The 20,257-nt window shown below is 48.8% G+C and overlaps 1 protein-coding gene across 1 annotated transcript; it reads left to right on the forward strand.

Annotated features, from left to right (window-relative positions):
• The first annotated feature begins 4,276 nt into the window (after positions 1-4,276).
• LOC134036458 (ephrin type-A receptor 4-like) lies at positions 4,277-19,497 on the forward strand. Its single transcript, XM_062481424.1, has 19 exons — positions 4,277-4,525; positions 5,147-5,214; positions 6,065-6,262; positions 6,405-6,515; positions 7,059-7,413; positions 13,009-13,164; positions 13,647-14,138; positions 14,858-14,982; positions 15,068-15,227; positions 15,413-15,524; positions 16,055-16,113; positions 16,235-16,348; positions 16,427-16,612; positions 16,730-16,791; positions 16,908-17,117; positions 17,233-17,409; positions 17,743-17,930; positions 18,021-18,203; positions 18,324-19,497. Exons 1-19 carry the CDS (start codon positions 4,372-4,374, stop codon positions 18,439-18,441), a joined length of 3,228 nt encoding a protein of 1,075 aa, XP_062337408.1. The 5' UTR covers positions 4,277-4,371; the 3' UTR covers positions 18,442-19,497.
• Positions 19,498-20,257: the final 760 nt, after the last annotated feature.

A 20,257-nucleotide genomic window follows, 5' to 3' on the forward strand; every position in this document is an offset into this window, starting at 1 on the left:
AGATCATTAAGCCAGCATTTACACAGGGTTCACAAACCCTCCTAGTCACTGGACAGCATGTTTGTGCTTGGTCAAAACTATCATTTACTTGTATCATTTAACAAATGCACTTCTAGGAACAGGACTCGAGTTTGAGTTGTTTGGTCACATCGGACTCCCACAGGGCCTCTCTCCCTCACTCTGCCACCACAATGGTGGATGGAAGGAGGCAGGGGTAGGGGGCGAGGCAGGGAGGGAGTCCCCATTGAGCTGTCCACCCACACCTAGACCCCTTAGGTCACCTGCGTGGGTTCGAGCCAACAGAAGGAAAGGTCCCTCACACAAACACACACATCTACCCAATTGTATTCTCCTGTGTGGGTTTGGCCCAACAGAAGTAAAGGGACCCCCCTCCCCCAGTCTTTGCCCCCCAAAGTAAAGACGCTAGTAACATACTAACCCTTAACGAAACGGCACAGGCGACATGGACAGAGGCAGAGGTAATGAGAACACAGCCATGCGTTGATGGTGCCCGAACAAGACCATGTGTCACAGTTCCATCCCAGGGCACGTACAGAGCACACATAGTGAACGTCGCCATGGACGCAGCCCATGGCGTGCCCAGGCTCCCCGTTTTAATGACATGTTGGATTCCTGTCTGAAGTAAAAGTGAAGGTATTAGAGAGGAACTGCGGTTAGTTGTTTGATAGAAGTAAGCCCACTACAACCTAGATTCTCCTTCTCCACCCACATCCCATCTGCCAATGTGTCCAAGGAAGAGAGAGAGAGAGAGAGAGAGAGAGAGAGAGAGAGAGAGAGAGAGAGAGAGAGAGAGAGAGAGAGAGAGAGAGAGAGAGAGAGAGAGAGAGAGAGAGAGAGAGAGAGATAGAGAGAGAGAGAGTGGGAGAACACTAAGGAGACAGTCCAGACGAGAGTGTAGGTTAGCCACAGAAGAGGGTAGGAGGGAAAAAATGAATTAGTCATTTAGGTGACACTGAAAGTTAGAAAACCGAGTCTGGAAGAGGGAGGTTGAGAATGAAGGGAACAAGGGAAAAGAAAGAAATAAAGTGCAGGACGCACTGACATTTAGCAGTGCCTGGAGGTGTTTCAGTCTGGTCGCACTCTCTCCATATCAGCCATGGCGGTGGAGACCCCCAGGATGGGCCACGGAGAGAGGGGGGGGGACGTCTCAGAGGGGAGTATTTTTAGGGTGGACTCTTATCTCCCTCCGTAGAGACAAGGTCATGGTATCTCCCTGCCAGGTCACCCTGCTGAAGGGGAAACAGGATGGGCTCCTCAGGGGAGGGAAGATAAGGGCACACACACACGCACACACATCAACTTTCACATATTCATACACACAATCTCTCTTTCTGTCTGTCACGGACACACACTCAGAGGAAAGTGGGGATGGAGTCTTGGGGGTCAGAAGGTGACCCCTGGGTGTCATCATGACTTTGTTGACTGACAGATGGAATCAAGACCACATCGGAATCTCTCTTCCTCTCTCTCCCTCGTGCCCCCTCTCTCCCAGTATAGGTATCTCTCCCTCGTGCCCCCTCTCTCCCAGTATAGGTATCTCTCCCTCACGCTCTCTCTTTCTGTCTCACTGTATTCCCTAGTGTAGCTCTGAGAAGGTTTACACACAAGAGGAACAGATGGGTTTTAAGAAAACTGCTTTGCCAATGCACAATGTTTACACTAACACACACACTCTCTCTTGCACACTGTGCTACGACACACACAACACAACTGGTATACAGTATACAAACAGAACATGAAAACACTTGATGTTTTCTTCTTCTTCTAAGACACCCAAAAAACCCGAGCAAGACAGGGAGAAGAGAGGGCCAGGCAGGGCTCCAGGCTTTATTCTTCCAGCATCAAAGTGAGCAAACGAATGGAACCACACACACGTACACACTTTTTGCCTCCTCCTGTTTTTTATTGATGACACCTGCTGTTCTCTTGTTCTTTTGTGCACTTAGTGAACCGTATCACACTCACTGTCACACATACACACACCCACACACACACACTTTCTTGGTTCCGTGGAGGGACAGCTGCAACAGCGAGCGCTGAGAAAAGATACGCCTCCAACATGCTAATGACGTTCTGATTCTATATAAGGCCCAGACACACACACACTCACACGCACAAAATAGCAGATACAGTACAGAGAACGGCACCAGAAGAGTGTGTAGCATGGTGCCGCCTAAATCTCACAGACACTGCCTACAGGATGCTCCACGGAAAGTATTGTTCTCTGAGGATCCACGCTTGGCTGAGAGGGTGGAGCTTTCAAAATATCTAAAAGTCTCTTCTCTCCCTTTGTTCATCTATCTCAGCACACCCACACACACCTACCATCCCCGAGGCCAAGTCTGAACACACACACTCCACTACACCTTATATTATACTCCATTATGAAACGAGACTAGCTGGCAGGTTGTCCCCCCCCCCCCCCTCACCATGACCATTCTGCCCTCTCCCTCTCTTTCTATCTCCTGCTCGTACACACTCGGGTTCCCTATTTTGAACACAATGCAGATGCGTGGGCAGGAGTCATCTGGGGCCCCGAACAGGAACAAAACCAGTGTGTGTGTGCTTCAGTGTGTGTGTGTGAGCTTGCGTGTGATCTGGTGAGTGTTTGTGCGAGTAACTAGGTATATGTGGGTTTGTGGGCCAGGGTGCGGAGGGCAGGGGAGTGTGTGTGTGTGGGGGGGGAGTTGTGTGTTGTCCCTGCAGACATGGGAACCTCAAGGGAGAAAGGGACAAGCATCCCGACGGTCATCAATCAAAACTCTCCTGACACAAATGACCAGAAACAACAGCCAACGCTCCAACCATGTCACCCTGTCACCGCTGCCCCGCGGCGAGACCCCTCCCACCTGCGCCGCCGCTCGATAGGTCCTCGTCCTCCAGCGGGCCATGCGATTGGTTTGTGCTCTCGGAGCGAAGTCGCCATCCCCCTTTGGCTAATTGGGTCTTTGTGATTGCGCAGTCTGTCGTGGGATTGGAGGAGAATGACAACGTGAAAACGGTATTATGGAGGCAAGGGCGTGAGTGGCAGGTCGATGCGAGGCGATGGTTTTACACTCTCAAAGCGCCAGATGCTCTTCCTGGGTCCATTATGGTGCATTATGGGGGACGAGATGGTTAGAACGTAGCAACTGAAGCGACACAAAGCGAGATGGAGACGGAAGCACAAACACACACACCCCGGACCCACACAAACACACCCACACACAAGCCACAGGGCCCCGCCCGACACAAGATCAGCCCTATACATTTAGACTACAGCGAAAACACTATTTACATTCTCTCGGTGTCGGCGAACACAAGCAGCAGCCATGTACATAACTCAAGAGCAGCAAACTATAAAAAAAGAATCATTTGTTTACAGCGCTCACTCAGGAATGAGCTTTGCACCATGGCTCACCAGTGTCACGGGCGTGGGCGGACAAGTCACTAACCCTGCCTCTAAATACTCGTCTCTCCTCCATTTTGTTTCACCTCCCCATCTCCCTCCAATTCATCCTCATCCTTTTTGGGGGTCCTGATTCCTTTTCCTTGTTCCATCCCCTCAGTAGCTGTGTCTCTTAAGAGATTGCTGCCCTGAAGGGGATTATTAGATGTGTCTCTTTACCAATAAAAGATCAGTTAGGATGATAGCTTGAGTTGCTCTGAATACTTTCCATCTGTAGACGTCTAGTTGTAGTTCCTCCTGGCTGGGGTGCCAACAGAGGCCGCTGTTGTGCTTTGGTGTCTGCCCCTTACTTTTTACCTCCAATCCTTTCTCATTCAAGTGGTGTCCTTCGTTGTAAATAGAAATGATTGACAACATTTGAATCATTAATAAGTCCGTTTTTGTAGGTTAATCTGGGCTGTACTATCGCGTATCTTTTCATTCCAGCCACTTAAACTTTGACATTTTATACACTCGTGACCACAGGCTGTGATTTCACTCATAGTAACTTTGTTGCTATTGTTTTGCTTAAATGATGTCCCCTAACACAAAATGAATCACTTATCACTGATGTCACAACTGGTGTCTGTTCGATAGCCTAGTCATGATACTGTCATAAAGTCACTCCTGTTAATTTTGCCGGTTAATGTTATGCAATATGATAATACTAGGCAACGTGAACGGGGAATAAAGAAATGAATTCATAGTACATGAATGAACTTTTTGAAAACTTATTTACATTATGGTACAAACCTCGGCTGTACAATGTTTTTACAAAAGGTTTTTATACCAACATGATTACCTGTTTGATAATAGTGGGTATGGCGAGGCATGCGTCAGAGTGGGAAAGACCGCCCCGTGCCAGCAGCATTCGCAGCGCTTTTTCACACTCAATTACTCACACACACACTTTTCCCTTCGGGATGAAGCTTCTACAGCCCGTGAGCGGAGCAAACGGATTACACACACACTTCAATAACGCACAGATGGCGGCAACGAATTTATTACGATTGTCGTATTTGTCATTCTGGATTTTAAGTGCTGTTTCTACCTCACGGATTTACCCTCCAAACGAAGGTAGGAGTCTGTAGATGTATTTGGGGGGGGGGGGGGGGGGGCGGGCGACTTCAGCTGCTTTTGAATTTGCTCCGTATCTGCATAGGGGAACACGTCATGAGAACCGTAGGCTATTTAGTCACATTTGAAACACACAAATGTTATTGTGACTCGCTTTTGCATTTGGAAAACGCAGAATTTTGGGATTTAGTGGAATGTCCTTCTCCTTCCCTTTCCAGCGCCGCTCAGAGCGTTGTCCCCTGGATGGTCTTGAGCATGTTGGTCACTGACGATCATTCTGTTGCGTGCTCTTTAATTTGTTCAAGCTAACCTATACACTTGAATAAGATAGTATGTAAAGATATGTTTGTTAAAGCAATCGTCTGTTATTTAAAAAAAAAGTGGCATGTGGCTAATTAGCCTACATAAAGCATTGACTGTAAAATTCCAGGCATCCTTTAAATATTATGCGCATCGATATTCGGCTGCAACATTTACACCCTACAACTTTATCACACCAAAATAATCGTTCAACCTGGGCCACTGCCAATCATAACTTGAACGGAGAGACCTTGGAAATCGTGTCCTGCTGTTTCTCTCCTTATGTGACCCGTCTCACCTGTGTGAATACGTGTATTTCAGTGACGCTACTAGACACAAGGACCGTCCCTGGAGAGCTGAAGTGGGTAGCCAGCCCCACAGAGGGAGGGGTGAGTGTTGCCTTGCTCCCCCACTAATGATGGCCAGGCTAAGAGATGATTGGGTGATGGTGTCTAGCTCAGATATGTAGCTGGAAGGCTCTGGCTGAAATCCCCCCCTTCCTCTTTTCCCTCCCCCTCCTCAATCCCACCATCCCCCCACCATCCACCTCCCTACCTCTTTGTTGGTTTAACAGTTCCTGGTGAACTTGACTCTTCCTTCTGCAGTCACCATGCTCTCTTTCTCTCTCACACCACATGATTGACAAGGTCCTGGTCCTCACGCACTGAGCCTTTGATTAAACACACACACACACACACACACACACACACACACACACACACACACACACACACACACACACATACTCACAGCCCATATTCACTATATTCATCCCTTTCCACACAAAAACACACACACACTCTCACACTTCATCTATGCGCAGTTGGGTTGAGTGTAATGCTTTATTTTTCCGACAGCTGTGATTTTTGTCTGGTTATAAAGACTCCAAACAAGAGAAGAAAAGAAGGCACCATGCCCCATAAGGGCTTTTAAAACCTCTGCCAAACACGTGCACACACACACACACTCTCACACAAACACACCCACACACACTCTCACACAAACACACAGCTCTCATCAGTGGGGTGATGGAAGGCCGATTATAATTTGGCAGTAATAAAATGCCAATTAAGCTTGCTTGGGCCAATGCAGCTATTTGGAAGGTCACAGTCCAAGTCTCTTAGTCAATTGTGTCAAAGAACTAAGGGGGCTGTGTAATCACTGACATGATGTTGACATATTCATCTCTAACTGTGTTGTTGTGTGTGTGTGTGTGTGTGTGTGTGTGTGCATTGCCAGTGGGAGGAGGTCAGTATCATGGATGAGAAGAATGTTCCTATCAGAACCTACCAGGTGTGCAACGTGTTAGAACCCAGTCAGAACAACTGGTTGAGGACGGACTGGATCCCCAGGTCTGGAGCCCAGAGGGTCTATGTGGAGGTCAAGTTCACCCTCCGGGACTGCAACAGCCTGCCTGGGGTCACCGGCACCTGCAAGGTACCTCTGGAGCTTCTTGCTGGAACTGCTCACTCCAGATAGTTACTGGCTATTCACTGTCACTGAATAGGCACACAACCATGAACCAGGTGTTTACATCGCAATTGAACATTGTTTTGTATGTTTTCTTCTTGTCACCCAGGAAACATTTAACCTGTACTCCCATGAGTCCAATGATGCCAAGCAGGACTACATCAGAGAAAGCAGCTTCACCAAGATAGACACAGTGGCCGCTGACGAGAGTTTTACACAGGTCTCACCACAATCTGGCTATCTCTGTCAGCCTCTCTAGTTATCTCTGTCAGCCTCTCTAGTTATCTCTGTCAGTCTCTCTAGTTATCTCTGTCAGCCTCTCTAGTTATCTCTGTCAGTCTCTCTAGTTATCTCTGTCAGCCTCTCTAGTTATCTCTGTCAGCCTATTTAGTTATCTCTGTCAGCCTCTCTAGTTATCTCTGTCAGCCTCTCTAGTTATCTCTGTCAGCATCTCTAGTTATCTCTGTAAATCTCTCTAGTTATCTCTGTCAGCCTCTCTAGTTATCTCTGTCAGCCTCTCCAGTTATCTCTGTCAGCCTCTCTAGTTATCTCTGTCAGCCTCTCTAGTTATCTCTGTCAGCCTCTCTAGTTATCTCTGTCAGCATCTCTGGCCTTTACCCTCAATCTCCCACTTATTGAGTTTTTCTTAAAAGGTTAAATACAATGTTTAGAGAGCCTGTGAGGCTGGCTATGCAGTGTAGAGAGCAAGTCCCATCCTCTCCTCTCTCAGTAGCTAACCTCACGGCTGTCCTTCTGTCACCAGGTGGACGTGGGCGACCGAGTCATGAAGCTGAACACGGAGGTGCGCGACGTTAAGGTCACCACCAGGAAGGGCTTTTACCTGGCCTTCCAGGACGTGGGCGCCTGCATCGCCCTGGTCTCCGTTCGGGTCTTCTATAAGACCTGTCCGCTCACCGTCCGGAACCTGGCAACCTTCCCGGATACCGTCACTGGGGCCGACACCTCCTCTCTGGTGGAGGTCAGGGGGTCGTGTGTGAACCAATCCGAGGAGAGGGAAGAGCCTAAGATGTATTGCGGCGCAGACGGAGAATGGCTGGTTCCTATTGGTGGATGTGCTTGTGACCCTGGATATGAAGAGAAAGGTGGAGCCTGTCAAGGTAGGCCGTGTTGGTTTCTACATTTTCATACTAACTGAGCGTAAAATGTTAAGTGAGACTACTAGCCAGTTTGGAGATCAGCATTTTGGGGAATTGCAAATGATGGAAGCTGCAAGCAGAATTAACATTCTTTATATGGCTTTATATAGCTTTTTATCCAACCCACAGGCTATGTTTGGTGGTGAGTAATTGTTCTCTATATAAGGTCTCGGTTTACCCGTGGCTCTAGGACTTAACATGAGTGTTGGTGGTTTGGATGTTGTGTGCAGGAGGGAAAAAGAGTCCTGGAGCAACAGGCTATCATGAAAGAAGTTTTACAAGGCCGTTACTCCCTCTACTCAATCACGCGCACACACACACACACACACTGTATTGAGGGTCAGTGAAATACTGCACAGTGTCTCGTATTATTTACGATGCCTGTCCCAATTGCATAACAAACACAGTCGTACAGTATCAGTGTGTGTGTGTGTGTGTGTGTGTTTGGAAGGAAAACCGGGGGTTCGGAAAATGTTTTATGTGACAGACACCAAGTTGTCTTTCGTCTCCATCCCTCCCTCTCTCCCTTTTCTCTTTTGAATGTGGAGATGAAGAGGTGTTTGTGGGATGGGAGTCCCTGATGTCTCAAAGACGTTTCTCTTCAACAAGATTTAGGAGGGACCCTTGACTCTGCCTCCCCCAGCAGATGTCGAGTGCTATCTCTCTGGGCCCCTCTTCATAGCAGGGATGAATCAGACACAGAGACAAGGGTGTTCTAAACCCTCTCAAGAAGCTTCCGGAGTCCACAAGCTGCCAGAGTGTTTCACTGTGACTGGTGACTACTCTGTGAGGATTCATGTGCCGCAGGAAGACCAATGAGAGAGATAGAGGGAGAAAGGGTTAGACGGAGAGGGCGAGATGTTAGCAGATGAGGGGGAAAGCGAGAAAGTAATTCATAGTGAGGGAGTGGGGAGATTGCGGAAAAGGCGATGGAGAGAAAGAGGGAGGGAGGGAGAAGAGAGTTTGAACCCCCCCCCTCTCCTCCTTTCTCATGAAGGAGGTCAAAAGGTGTCTCCTTCTCCCAGCCTCGCGTGCCCGGACTCTTGTCTACATACCACACACACACACACAAAAACAGTTCTAAGAGATGGGTTGGAGGGGTGCAGTGGTTCATCTTCAATGTTAGACGGAGAGGAGGTGGAGAGGAGGGGAAGGGGAAAGGAGGGGAGGAGGAAGGCAGGATTAGTCTGTGAATGGGGGGAGGGGTCTGTGGAAAAGCCATTGACGGCAGAAGGCATCAATGAGAACCCCCCACCACCACCACCACTATTGTTGCAATGTCACTGGGTGGAAAGGGAGCCTATCCACCCAACTTCACCCCCCCCCCCCCCCCCCCCGTTATGGCCTGGGTCAAGACTGGGGTTGATAAAGCCGTCAAAAACTCTGACACACACACACACCCCACACAATCACAGAGTCACCCAGTTAAGCTGCAGAAAGCAGGGTCACGACCGAGGTTGGTGAAGCCGTCCAAAACTTTGACAGGCACACACACTCCTGCGTTCATACACATACGCACACAATGACTCACACACACACACACACACCTCCCGTTAAGCTGCGCAGAGCAGGGTCACGACCGAGGTTGATGAAGCCATCAAAAGTTTGACAGCTGCGAGGCGACTGAGACGTAGGGAAACGAGAGAGGGACGGAGAGACAAGAGAGGAGGAGAGGAGAGACAAGAGAGGAGGAGAGGAGAGACGAGAGAGAGAGCGTTTCAATGTGAAGGACACAGCCAGACTGAGAAGAGAAAGAGGATCTATTGGTTTTGTCTGTTTGGTTTCAGGGCCGGTGTAGGACTGTGTTCAGATCTAGCTGTTCATCTGCTGCGACTCTGGAGGCGCTAACTTGGCATTCTGGTGTGACTGTGGGTGTGTGTGAGCGAGGGAGGGAGAGAAGGAGAGAGTGATGGAGGGAGAGAGAGGGATTAGTTTAGTGTCTGAGCGTTTAGTAGAGAGATTTCAGGTTTGTGTTTACCATCTCTGCACCTGCAGACCAGTAGGCCATACGCAGAACAACATGGGAATGTGAAGGAAAAAAGATAGAGGGAGAGGAGAAGAGAGAGAGAGACAGAGAGAGAGAGAGAGAGAGAGAGAGAGAGACAGAGAGAGAGAGAGACAGAGAGGACAGAGAGGAGAAAAAGTGGACAGAGAGGGGGAGGGAGTGGAGAGAGATAATGAAACGGCTCTGTTTGGAATATTATTGTCAGCCAGGGTAATTATCATCAGATATGAGACTGTGCTCATTATATTAGGACGTGTGTGTGAGTGTTCACATGGATATGTCTGTTCTGTTTCCCTCTGTCTCTAGAACAAGGGGATGCTCAGTTTGAATAATTATTGTGAGTGTGCTTGTGTGCCTGATTATAGACAGGGGATAGAGACGGTGAGTGAGGGAATGAATGAGAGAAAGAGTCCTAGCAGGCAGGCAGAGAGAAAGGGATGAAGGAATGGATGAAGTAGTGGAGGGGGGGAGTAGGGGAAGATAAAGAGAGAAGATAAGGGAACAGAGAGACTAAACACGTCAGAAAAGGTGCCCTTTGATTGCTATCAGCTCCATCATTTACATATGTTGTTCATGCACCTTAGATGCAAATGAGGCACATTGCAAATCAAGCTAAGAGGATGGGTGCGCGCGTGTTTGTTTTTTCTCCTTGACCCTCTGTTATCGTCCGTCCTCTCTCTCTCTCCTGGGCGGAGAGAAGGAGAGGCACCGATGTGCCACCTGTCCTGGTGATTGATAGAGGGAGGAGAGGACGGACGGACGTCAAGTGAGGGTCTTGTCCTTTTAGCCTGAAGGAATGTGGTTGAAGAGGGATCGTATCTCAGTCTGTTCATTGTTCTCGATTTAACATGGAGACTTATCAAGAGGTTGTGCCGTCGGTGCAGAAAGTGTTTTGGGTTTTTCTTCTTTGATTGAGCAAGCTCTGTTGCCAGCGGAGGCTTACATTGGAGGACAGAACGCCTCAGTGGTAAGGAGAACGTGTGTATTGGAGAGCTATTAAAGTAACAGGGAACCCATTAGCATGTCAAAAGCTTGCTGCAACAATAACCCCTCCACCCCTCCTTCCTGGATAGATAGAAGGCAGGAGGAGAGAGAAAAGAAAGGAGGATGAAGCGAGAAAGGGAGAGGAAGGGGGAGGGGGGTCGGAGATGGGAGAGGGTGAGAGTAGTTAAGCTCTATGCTTCAGTAAAAGTAGTTTGATGGGAGATGGAAGGAGGCTTGTTCCACTGCCAAATAGCTTCTAGCTAGTCTGGCTGCAAAGGCTGGCTGGCAACTGCTTACTGATGTTAGACCTGGGAGAGAAGGACACAATAGACCCCCCACCCAACCCCCGCTTCCACCACACACACACACAGACACGTGTGCACACACACACATATAGAATGCAGGAATGCGAGGCCTGCGTGGTTGGGGTTCCACAGACATCAGACTCAGCTTCATAACTGTTTCCCTTTCTCTGTCACCTGCCGCCCCCCACTACCTCTCCTCCTCCCTCCCCTCCGCCTCCTCCTAACCTCTCCTCCTCTCCCTCCTCCTCCTTTCCTCCCCCGCTTGCCATCCCAATGCCCCCCCCCCCCCCCCCCCCGCTTCTCCTGGCAGACACTGGACATTCCTGGGCTACCCTCCAAATAGATGTATGTATGGGGGTGCTTACTGTCCTCTGTGTCCTCTCCCTCACTCTATTTCTCGCTCTCTGTCTCTCCCTCTCGCTCTCTCTCTCTGGCTCTCGCTCTCTCTCTGGCTCTCTCTCTCGCTCTCTCTCTCTCTGGCTCTCTGTCTCTCCCTCTCTCTTGCTCTCTCTCGCTCTCTCTCTTTCTCGCTCTCTCTCTCTGTCTCTCTCTCCCTCTCTCTTGCTCTCGCTCTCTCTGTCTCTCTCTGTCTCCCTCTCTCGCTCTCTCTCTTGCTCTCGCTCTCTCTCTCTCTGTCTCTCCCTCTCTCGCTCTCTCCGGATCTCTCTGGCTCTCTCTCTGGCTGTCTCTCTCTCTCTCTCTATTCACACACACACCAGGTTGTTATTGAGGGGCAGGGTCCCTGTCTTGCAGGGCCTGATGGATGACGGTAGAGCTGTCAATCAAATCGACACATGATACACCCAACCTGTTATTAACTTAAACACACACACACGGTGATGTGTGCATGTGAGGTTTGATGGGGTGTGGCAGCACTAATCTGGCCCTGTGCTGTGCGGGGTTCATGTAGGGTTAATGACTCTCTTAGGAACTATTATTTCAGCTCAACGCTCCCTTTTTTTCAAACCATCACAACACAGAAGAGAGGGAGATCACAAAATGATGAGAAAACCGAGAGAGAGATAGAGACAATGATGAGAGGCGCAGTAGAGAGACAGCTAAAGACTGACTCTGGCTTCAAACGTTCTCTCCTGCCTTCAATTTACCCTCTGTACCGGGGAACAAGAGACGGCTGGGGACAAAAGCTGCTCAGGCCATTGTGTTTGTGTGTGTGTGTGTGTGTGCGCGTGCGCGCTTAGTTACCCCCTGGCTCTGTAATTAACCCTCTCCTGCCTGTCAAAGAAATCCTCAGTAGATCAGAGATGGAAAACTTCTCTCTCTTTCAGTCTGTGCCCCTCTCTCCCTCCCTCTAAGCCTGTACTGGTGCGGGGTGAGGATGGAGGAATGAACTGTCTGGCTCCTCCACCAACACAAGCAGTCACTGAGGAGGGCAAGGATGAGCAAAACATCAACTCAAACCCTCTCTAAACCTGAAGGCAAAAATCTATAAACAGCCATAACTTGCAACACAGTGGCCCTGTGTGTGTGTGTGTTCAGTGTGTCCTGTGTGTGTGTGTTCAGTGTGTCCTGTGTGTGTGTGTTCAGTGTGTCCTGTGTGTGTGTGTTCAGTGTGTGTCGCTTGTCTATCTTTGACCCAGTATCGATAAATAGAGCTATATAAACGACTAGCAAGCTTCAAAGCGTTCCTTTGTCTTTCACACGCCGAAGCAGGGAGGACTAAAAAGATGAGGGAGAAGGAGAGATGGCATGTGATGAGGAGGAAGTGTTAGAGAAGAAAATAACAGAGAGGGCTGGAGAGGGTGATTGGGAGGGGGAGCTGGAGTGTGTGAGAGATCCTATCGCTGCTTGTACAGATGGGATGGAATGGTCTGTGTGTGTAAATTACAGAGAAGACTTCCTCTTCTGATGAGGGTGTCATAAACCACTCTGACAAACACGCACACACAAACACACACACATATACGGAGCTCTGTCATTCCTGCATTCCTATTCCCCTCCCTGTGGGATGACTTCATCACCCTTGGAAACGGGAATGGAGGGAAGATGAAAACGAGGGATTATCCGAAATGGGAGGACTGTCAAACGCGGAGAGATGAGAACCTCATTAAAAAGAAAGGCATCCTTGAAAGAAATCAGTGATAAAAGAGTGTACCATAGAGAAATGTCTCTCAGTGCAATTTTAGCGCTGATTTTATGTCGGGGCATTCATCATTAGCAGCTATTTGTGTTGAATGTAAACGGAAGAACGTCTCTCTCGCTCTCTCTCTGTCTCTCTCTCTGTCTCTCTCTCTCTCTCTCTAGCATGTGAAGTGGGTTTCTACCGAGGGTTATCCTCAGAGGGGGGGTGTTCTAAGTGTCCCCCCCACAGCCAGTCTCTCATGGAGGCTGCTACCATCTGTGACTGCCAGCCAGGTCACTACCGCTCAGACACAGACCCTGCATCCATGCCCTGCACACGTAAGTGCATACACATCCACACCTCAATGCTGCGTCTGTTTTTTGACCCAGTGACCTATGACTAAGATGCCAGTCATGTTCTCTCTGACACTGACTGCCTAGCTATCTATGATATCGCTCTCTTGCTGTCCTCTGTGTGTCCTCTCCCTCTCTCCCTCTCTCTAGCTCTCCGTCGCGCACACACACATAGATGACTGAAACCTTCTGTTTGTCATAAACTTAATTATGCCTATATACAGCTCGTGGTTTTCGCAGCCTGAGAAAATGTGAATCACACAAACATTCTCTTTCTCCCATAACGACACATTGAAATACTGATAAAACATGCCACAGAGTAAAACATCCCAAAATCAACTTAGGAGTATGAGATGGAACATTAGTAATGTTCCACCACTCACAATGTATCGCTGTTTTTCCAACTCTGAAAAGCTAACATTTTCAACCTCAGCTAAAATTTCCGATTTACACCCACTGTCTCCCAGAACCCCCTTCAGCCCCGCAGCAGCTGATCTCTGTGGTGAACGAGACCTCTGTGGTTCTGGAGTGGAGCTCCCCTCGCTGGCTGGGAGGGAGAACTGACATCAGATACAGCGTGGACTGCCTGATCTGCGGCAGCGAGAGTCCAACCGGGAGTCCGAGTGGCAATCACACTCTGACTGAGCCTTTGGGCTCGTGGACTGGACCCGGAAGTCAGTCCACTCTGGGATCTGTGGTCCAACCTGGGTCAGAAGAGGCTGGAGAACCCTCTGGTCCTGTGTCTCCAGGTGTTGGGGTCCAGTTCTGCCTGCCCTGTGGTCCGGACGTCGTCTTCTTGCCCCAGCAGATGGATCTGAGGACCAGTAGAGTGTGTGTGAGCGAGCTCAGGTCGCACACGCGCTACACCTTCACTATACACGCACGCAACGGGGTCTCCCAGCCCCACAGCACAGGGGCGGCCAAGAGCGTGTCTGTGACTGTCACCACAAACCAGGCTGGTAAGTGTAAGTGTGTTTGTGTGCATGTTCGTACTTCAACAGAATACCTGAGTAATGTGTTTACTCCAGCAATGGACAAACAATGCTTGTGGCCTCTAAGTGGGTCAGCGCCACATAGACGAGTGCACACACACACACACACACACACACACACACACACACACACACACACACACACACACACAGTCTCATAGATCTTATGACCAGCTTCATAGGTGGGGCAGAAACATGAAAGGGATGGGAGGATCATCAGATTAGGAGTATGTGATGATGTGTGCAGTGCTGTGTGTTTATGTGTGTATGTGTGTAGGTGTGTGTAGGTATCAGTTTCCTCAGCATGTATGAGAAAGTCTGCTGGAGGAGCTCTGCAAAAACTTTACAAGACGTCTCATTTCAACTTTCTAAGAGTAGTTTGTGTGGCCCTGGTCACATGACTTATTAAACATTTCCTGGACACAACAACATGGTCTGCCAAGAAAGGTCTTCTCAGGCAGTGCTGAGAAGAACAACACAAAAGCAGCAGAGACAATGATGAAGAGAAAAGGAAAGGAAGTGATGAAGAGGTGTGATCTAGGTCAAGGCTTAGGGATGGTGGGGCGGTGTGTCAGTAACATCAAACGCGGACCCGAGGGAAACGATCTGATCTGGAATGGTATGTTGACATATTCTGCTGTGATACCTAACCTCTTCTCTTTTCTCCTCTCTTCTCTTCCTCCCAGCTCCTTCACTTATCACGTCCGTCCAAGCCAGCGATGTCACCAGGCACAGTTTGACATTGTTCTGGCAACAGCCAGACCGACCCAATGGGGTCATCCTGGACTATGAAGTCAAATACTACGAGAAGGTGAAGTGGCTGCTGGGAAATATAGTTCGTGTTTTTGTGTACTTTTCTCATCAGGCACTGACTCAGGCCTCCCTCCCCCTCTCAGGATCAGAAAGAGAGGTCCTATCGCATCATGAGAACGCTGTCTCGCACTGCTGACATCACGGGCCTCAACACTCTCACCGTGTACGTGTTTCATGTGCGCGCTCGGACGGCAGCCGGGTACGGAGAGTTCAGCGCTCCGTTTGAATTCTCAACTAACTCAGGTACCCTCTACTCTACTGTGCTGTACATTCTAGTAGGTGCATATTCTCTACCCTCCTTGTCACACTTAAAACAATCTTTGGGTCCCTTATGATATTGTTGTTTCAGCTCTTTGGTTGTCCATCAAACTGGTTTGTGGTTACAAAATACTTCCTTGTTCTTAGCCTGTGTTCTCCTCCCCTGTAAGATCCTTTCCCTCTGATTGGAGAGGGAGTTAACCCCGCCCTCCTGCTGCTGTCAATCAGCGGGGTTGGGCTTGTACTGCTGATCTCTTCCACAGTCTTCATCATTGGCCGCAGGTATGCACAAACACACCCACAAACACATACACTCACAAACACACCAACTAGTACACACACCACTTTGTAAAGTGATGTGTGTGTGTACGTCACCTGGAGCTTTCATGGGGGATTAGAGTGGAGACTGTGATAATCCCCTTGTGCCTGATTTATCGTCGTGTCTACAACAACAGTGTAGCTCCTGTATCCCAATAACCCTGGCCTACACACACACACACACAATATGTTGTGTTCCGACAGGTTTTGTAACATGACACACCTTTCATATCATCCTCAACATCCTGAGGCCCTCAGTCCTTGTCCTTCTCCCTCCCTCCCTCCCTCCCTCCCTCTCTCCCTCCCTCCCTCCCTCCCTCCATCCCTCCCCCCCTCTCTCTCTCCCCCTCCCTCCCCCCTCCCTCACCTCCAGTTACAGTGGAAGTATATATAACCCACACAAACAATTCCTAAATAATATAGAAAGGGACAAATGGGACAAATCCATCATTTAGATCTTAGTTGACTCCCTCCACTCTGCTGTTTTCTTAAAGGAGGAGCAAGTACAGCAAAGCCAAGCAGGACTCAGAGGAGGAGAAACACCTCAACCCAGGTGCACTACTGCACACACACACACACACACACACACACACATACAAACACACATACACACACGCATACAAACACACATACACACACACACACACATATTTATCCTCCTCTTGTCTCCCTAGGAGTGAAGATCTACATAGACCCGTTCACCTATGAGGATCCTAACCTGGCTGTCCACGAGTTTGCCAAGGAGATTGACGCCTCTAACATCCACATAGAGAGAGTCATTGGCATGGGTAAGGAGCCGACCACACACATAAACACACACACTCTCACACACACAAACTGCCATTTTATTGACTGTGTGTGTGTAGGAGAGTTCGGGGAGGTGTGCAGTGGTCGTCTGCGTCTCCAGGGGAAGAGGGAGATCTATGTGGCCATCAAGAGTCTGAAGGCGGGCTACTCTGACAAACAGAGGCGGGACTTCCTGTCTGAGGCCAGCATCATGGGACAGTTTGACCACCCAAACATCATCAGGCTGGAGGGCGTGGTCACACGATGTGAGTCTGACAAATTGTGAATTGTCTGACTTTTTTGTTGTTGACATAGGCCAATTTGCTGATGTTTACATGTTGTTTATAGTTTTCCTAAATAAAGCTTGTGTCTTCCTTCTCTAGGCAAACCAGTGATGATCATCACAGACTACATGGAGAATGGATCTCTTGATTGCTTCCTTAGGGTGAGTGTGTGTGTGTGTGTGTGTTCTGATAACAAGTTTGTGTGTTGAGATGAGGAGTGTTGTGTCTGTGAGTCTTTGCATCGTCACCAGACCTGCCTTCTGTCTGCCCCCTCCAGAAACATGACGGCCAGTTCACGGTGATCCAGCTGGTGGGCATGCTGCGTGGCATCGCCTCGGGCATGAAGTACCTGTCAGACATGGGCTACGTTCACAGAGACCTGGCAGCACGCAACATCCTGGTCAACAGCAACCTGGTGTGTAAGGTGTCTGACTTCGGCCTGTCCAGAGTCCTGGAGGACGACCCGGAGGCTGCATACACCACACGGGTACGACACACACACACACACACTAGTTATTACAATCTCCTACTAGAGCTCTAATAGCATTGATAACTTCCAAATACAGCGTTTGTAATCTAATCTGTTGTTCGGGCTGTTGCAGGAGCTGACTGGCACGTACCATTCTCCGGGGGGGAAGATCCCTATCAGATGGACCGCTCCAGAAGCCATCACCTACAGGAAGTTCAGCCCAGCCAGTGACATATGGAGCTATGGCATCGTCATGTGGGAGGTGGTGTCCTATGGGGAGAGGCCCTACTGGGACATGAACAACCAGGATGTAAGCACAACTAAGAGACCAGTGTTCCCGTGGAATGACCTGTTCTAAACATGAAGATGTTTCCTGAATACCACTCACTGTTTTTACCACTCTTTTAACCTATTTTCTCCTCTCTCTGTCTCTGTTTCTCTCTCTCTCTCTCTCTCTCTCTCTCTCTCTCTCTCTCTCTCTCTCTCTCTCTCTCTCTCTCTCTCTCTCTCTCTCTCTCTCTCTGTCTCTCTCTTTCTCTCTCTGTCTCTCTTTCTCTATTTGTCTCTCTTTCGCTCTCTGTCTCTCTTTCTCTATCTGTCTCTCTTTCGCTCTCTGTCTCTCCTTGTCGTTCTCTCTCTTCAGGTGATCAAAGCGATCGAAGAGGGCTACCGTCTGCCGCCCCCTATGGACTGCCCAGTGTGCCTGCACCAGCTCATGTTAGACTGCTGGCAGAGGGAGAGATCAGAGAGGCCTAGCTTCAGCCAGATCCTCAACATGCTGGACAAACTCATACGCAACCCAGGAACCCTGAGACGGACAGGCTCTGAGAGGTACACACACATACACACACACACTCACCCTCACACTCAGCTGTACACAGGGTCTAAGCAGTCGTTTTTTCTCTCCCCATCTCTCTGCAGACCCATTCCTACTCTGCTGGGGCCTGTGGGCTCTGAGGTGTGTGTGTCCGTGCTTCCGGAGGTGTGTGTGGCTGATTGGTCAGTGTTGGAGTGGCTGCAGGCTATTGGCATGGAGAGGTATTGGGAGAGTCTGGCAGCAGCAGGATACAGCAGGCCAGACAGCCTGCTGGGCCTCACACACCAGTGAGTACATCCTCTAAAGGTCACACCTTCACAACACCAGCGTCTCCAGCTAAGGGGATTTTCTTTCTACTTTCTGATCCCCAAATGTCTATATTTGTTTCCTGTTTCTCATCTCATCAGGGACATGGCCAGGGCAGGAATCCTGACAGCATCACACCAGGACTTGATTCTGGCTAGTTTGCAACAGGAAATGCTGTCCCAGATGCAACAAGTCCAGGATGGGATGGTTCCAGTGTGAGCTTGGGGCACACATATACACACACTTAAGACTTCTAGTGTGGAGGGAGTTCCATTGGAAGGAAGCAAAAGGAGCAAACAGAACAGACAGGAGAGAGACGGAGTAAGGGAAGATGGAAGAAGCGCACTTTTCTAAGCCGTCGGACATGAGGTGGTGGACACAGACAGCATACGCTGCTCGACACAACTAAAGAACTACATTTGTTTCTGTGGCGTTCGTGTGACTTTAATGTGACTTTTTTTTTCATTGCTGTATAGTCTGTTTCTTAATTGACTATTCTGAATGTCCAACGATCAATGCCATTTTAGTCATTATTCTTCCTGCTTGTAGAAATATTAAGCTCTTACAGAAATTCACTGTATTGTTCAGAGGTAGCCTATTTTGTGACATATGGCTACCAAAGTCCTGGTGTCCTTCAGACCTCCTCGTGTCCTGCTCATTATCCCATTCAGTCATTAGTACAAGAAGAACTACATCTCCCATGAGCACTCGGGTACTCCAGGATGTCCCAGTACATTAGATGCAGTTTTTGGTGGGCTCATGTCTTTTTTCTTAAAGGGCTGTTTTCACTTCTGTTGGAGCAGAAGGAGCGTAATACTCATGCATGACTGAAAGTGTGTGTGTGTGTGTGCGTGTGTGTGTGTGTGTGTGTGTGTGTGAGCGAGCGAGCGAGACAGTGTTTGATGACCTCTTGTGTCTGTCAGCCTTTGAATATTTTAAATATGCAAAGATACAATTCTGAGAGAGGGAGGAGTCCAGGTGAATGTATCATTCTCAGCTTGTACAGTGTGTCTGATCTGAAACTACATGAACATGCTAACATTGTATAAATGGTCTTGTTTTATTTAGCTCTGCCTAGGGATATAGATCAGCAGCAGCTTACCTGTAATGTTAGCATTTTCAAACACATTTCACTATATGAAGGAATTAATTAATTTATGCTCTTTTTTTACTGTATTTAGACTGTACATTGTAAAATAGAAACTTGAAAGATGTTGATGTTGAAAGATGCGTGGATTTGAATAAATGCCCTAAATTCACGCTGTGTGTCAGGAGCAGGCCTACAGACAGTTTTGGTCTGATGACCAAGAAGAGAGGGTGGTGCCAGGTAGCCTGAGCAGTGTGCTCAGACAGGTGTGTGTGTGTGTGTGTGTCAGCAGAGGAAGGTCTCCTGCACAGAACAGTAGGAATAAACAGCCTGAGGAAAACCCTGCTGGAGAGCTGCCTTCACAATCACACACCATTATGTTGCAGAGTGTGTGTGTGTGTGAGTGTGTTTGAAAGAAGGAGGAAGCTGTCCCCGTGAGAGCCTGTGTTTCGTCAATTTTTTGTCTGAGGTGAATCGGGCAGCTGAGCTGGCAGTCAGAATTTGTCTAATCAGCAAACATCTGTCTCCAGAACACACACACCACACAGACACACAAACATCTGTCTCCAGAACACACACACCACACATAGACACACAAACATCTGTCTCCAGAACACACACCACACAAACACACAGGCACAAACAAACACACTGGAGAACTGATTGGAGGAAGCCTTTGATACATAAACTAGAGGAAAACATGATCTGGGATCTTTGCAAAACGTCAATGTTTTCCCATACTAACGAGAAGCGCATATATTACCGGTGCACACACACATACACACACATCCACACTCACACAGCAGGCAGTATGCTGATGATGTTTAATGAGCCAGATCTGTCTGAAGGAGAGTGTGCAAGCGAGAAAGAGAGAGGGAGGGGAGAAAAAGAGGCTGCTTTACGCTGAAGTGAGATGAAACAGACAGCACAGTGGTGCAGTTAGCCAGC

This window comes from Osmerus eperlanus, chromosome 16, assembly GCF_963692335.1.
Source record: "Osmerus eperlanus chromosome 16, fOsmEpe2.1, whole genome shotgun sequence".
NCBI lineage: Eukaryota > Metazoa > Chordata > Actinopteri > Osmeriformes > Osmeridae > Osmerus > Osmerus eperlanus.